The 2,822-nt window shown below is 37.3% G+C and overlaps 1 protein-coding gene across 1 annotated transcript in view; it reads right to left on the bottom strand.

The window, feature by feature from the left end:
* Positions 1-2,822, bottom strand: part of LOC140338502 (5-hydroxytryptamine receptor 3A-like) — an 11,606-nt gene continuing 8,784 nt past the window's right edge. Inside the window, exons 6-8 of the mRNA XM_072422741.1 lie at positions 2,015-2,219; positions 356-562; positions 1-278 (exon numbers count right to left, since the gene is read on the bottom strand). Of these exons, the coding sequence (XP_072278842.1) occupies positions 1-278; positions 356-562; positions 2,015-2,219 (690 nt within the window). The remainder of the gene's footprint in view (positions 279-355; positions 563-2,014; positions 2,220-2,822) is intronic.

Genomic DNA, 2,822 nt, shown 5'->3' with positions numbered 1-2,822 from the left:
CTAAATGGCCCAAACACAGATCATGATGATAAACACCAAAGATACAGTAATAAGATAGAGGATAAGGACTAGTCGGTCTACAATCAGAGCTACTATCTCCCATTCCGTCTTGGCCTCTTTCTGTTCCATATCAAGAGTCAAATCATGATGGATCCTCAGAATTTCTAACAGAATTCTTTTTAACAGCTTAACTTCTTTTTTAACATGTGTGTCCTTCTCCAACACTTTCTTATTGTCTGAAACATCTTCAGTTACAGATTTTTTAGCATTTTCGGGATCTATAAAAGAAAAACAAGCTTTGTAAAATCAGGCCTTGTAAAAAGGATGACAAAAAACACTTTTACGGGACACTTACCATTATGTATTGTGACTGGTGTAACTAGTTCTTCTTTGGCAGAATGTCTCTTAAAAAACATAATACGTGCCAGATGCTTCAAGACCAGGATCCTGACCCACATAGGGACCTGTGGGTTGGTAGTAGATAGCTCTGTCATGTAGGAAGTAGCTATGGTTCCGATAATGCTGAGAACCATCATGGCCATACAAATGCAACAGAAGATACCTAAAAAGGATTAACTGCAACTGTTACCCAGTAAGAAAATGGTGAAACTCTTAGCTTAATCTAAAAGAGATATTCAGTTTTTGGTGATACACTTCAAAATTGAATTGCCCTCTTTTATTTTTTTTTAATTATTTTTATTATTTTATTTTATTAATATTTTATTTTATTTATTATTTTTATTATTCTTTTATTTTATATTATCTCTCAGGGGCACTAGTTTTAAGATTTCTTGTTGTGAACAACTAAGTTGTCAATCACTCCCTTGCAAATAGATCAATAGTTATTTGTTTATTCTACATTGTGAACATTTGGGATAACACATTGTTATTCGGTAATGGCCACAGCATTTTGATAAAATGAAGATGTTCTAAAGGTAATGTTAAATATGTAAGGCTGGGTATACATGTGCAATAATTGTCATTGGAAAGGATCTTTCACGATCCTTTCCAATGACAAAAGACTGAAAGATGTATAAACGAGCACTGTACATACAGCGCCAAGTAGGAGAAAGAAAGACGGAGCAGACCCCACTGCGCTTTCTCCCCTTCACTTTCATTACAGTCATTCCTCGTTTGTCCGTGGATTCACAGGGATGGACGAAGAGCGCTGTACACACGCCAGATTCTAGTCTGATATCAGCCTCAAGACGATTATCGGACGAGAATCATTTGACGTGTGTGCGTAGCCTTAAAGTGTATTTAAAACCAAAATATTTTTCTTTTTATAGAGTGGGAAAGGTTAGCAACACTAAGGTTTTTTAATTGCTTCCTTTGTGACCATTGTGTCATCAAGACTGAATGAAAGAGAAAGTTTTGTCTTCTAAAGCAGAGGTCCCCAACCCCCGATCTGCAACCCACCGTCTGACAGATGGGCCGTATGCTAGTGCACCCACCAGCGGGGTAAGGAGAAGGACTTCACTTGGGGGGCACCTGCCAGAGCCACAGACTCAAAGTCTCCCGAAGACATTGCAGGCTCAGTGCGGTCGTCGGGCTGTGTTTTTGGACACAGAGTGGACAGGTTCTGGCATCATGACGTCACTATGGGGGGAAGTTTCTTCCCCTTTGAGTGACACACAGCTCCTTGCACATGCGAGGTCGGGAGTCTGTGCATTTAGTGGTCCGTGACGTGAAAGAGGTTGGGGACCACTGTTCTAAAGGGGACATGTGAGATCCCTGATCAATTGGCAATGTTTTGCCCAGGTTCCAATCCCCCAATTTGTCTCAGTATTTTTCACCTATAGACAAGAATCAACAAAATAAAACATTATTACAGGCAATAGATTAAACATAACATATAGGATCAGACTTTATGTTTAATATCATATGGGAAAGGGCAAAGCAAAAAATGTGAAAAGCTTCAGTACATGACCAGGGGGTTATTATCTAGTAAACCGTAAACCGTAAAGATAACAATATAAAATTCCCAATTTAATATTAATGTAGTATAACTTACCTAACATAGGAGTGTTATCAGAATTGGGCAGAATGTCATTTAGAATAAGCAGCAGCACTGAGAAGCCCAGAACCACAGTGATCTTGAAGTCAAGTCTACCATTGTAATTCCGCATGAACATGCTGGCAATGTCCAGGAATACCAGGAAGCAAGCAGGTATAATGAGATTTAAAACATATATAATAGGGGCTCTTTTTATATAAATCTATGAAAAAATCAGATAGAAATAATACATATATAAATTGCAAATATTATAAAGAAAAAAATGTTGCATACACCACCATGATTATGTTTTGTTACTTTATGGAGCCCTGCGAGACAATGTAATAAGATGGGAATTCTGGGAGTAATGTCAGGAAGACATGTTGCAGGATAATCACTGGATGTGTCCATCAGATAGTTAAAATGGCCAGTGATCAACTAACTTTCTATGCTGCAAACTCAACTGACATCTAAAAGAAGTAACTTTTTGTATTAGGTTCTTCCCGTTTTCAGAGCCTATAGTCAACCAGCTGTTAAATAGGGCCAAATGACTTTATCCTCTTTGGTGGTCACACAATGGAGGGTCTTGGATATAATGAGTAATAAATAAAGACACAAGTTTTAACATTCGCTCAATATTGCCCCAACAAATACCTCAATACATGCCTGAAGAGATCGACATTTGACTGATTTATGCCTATTGTAATTGCCTTGTGGTTTATACTACATGTTTCCCCAGGTTATTTTGCCCCTCTCCCATCGTATGTATATATATTTAAATAAATAAATATATATATATATATATATATATATATATATATATATA

This window comes from Pyxicephalus adspersus, chromosome 9, assembly GCF_032062135.1.
Source record: "Pyxicephalus adspersus chromosome 9, UCB_Pads_2.0, whole genome shotgun sequence".
Taxonomy (NCBI): domain Eukaryota; kingdom Metazoa; phylum Chordata; class Amphibia; order Anura; family Pyxicephalidae; genus Pyxicephalus; species Pyxicephalus adspersus.
Note: the sequence above shows the minus strand (reverse complement) of the source record. Positions and strands in the feature narration are given on the sequence as shown.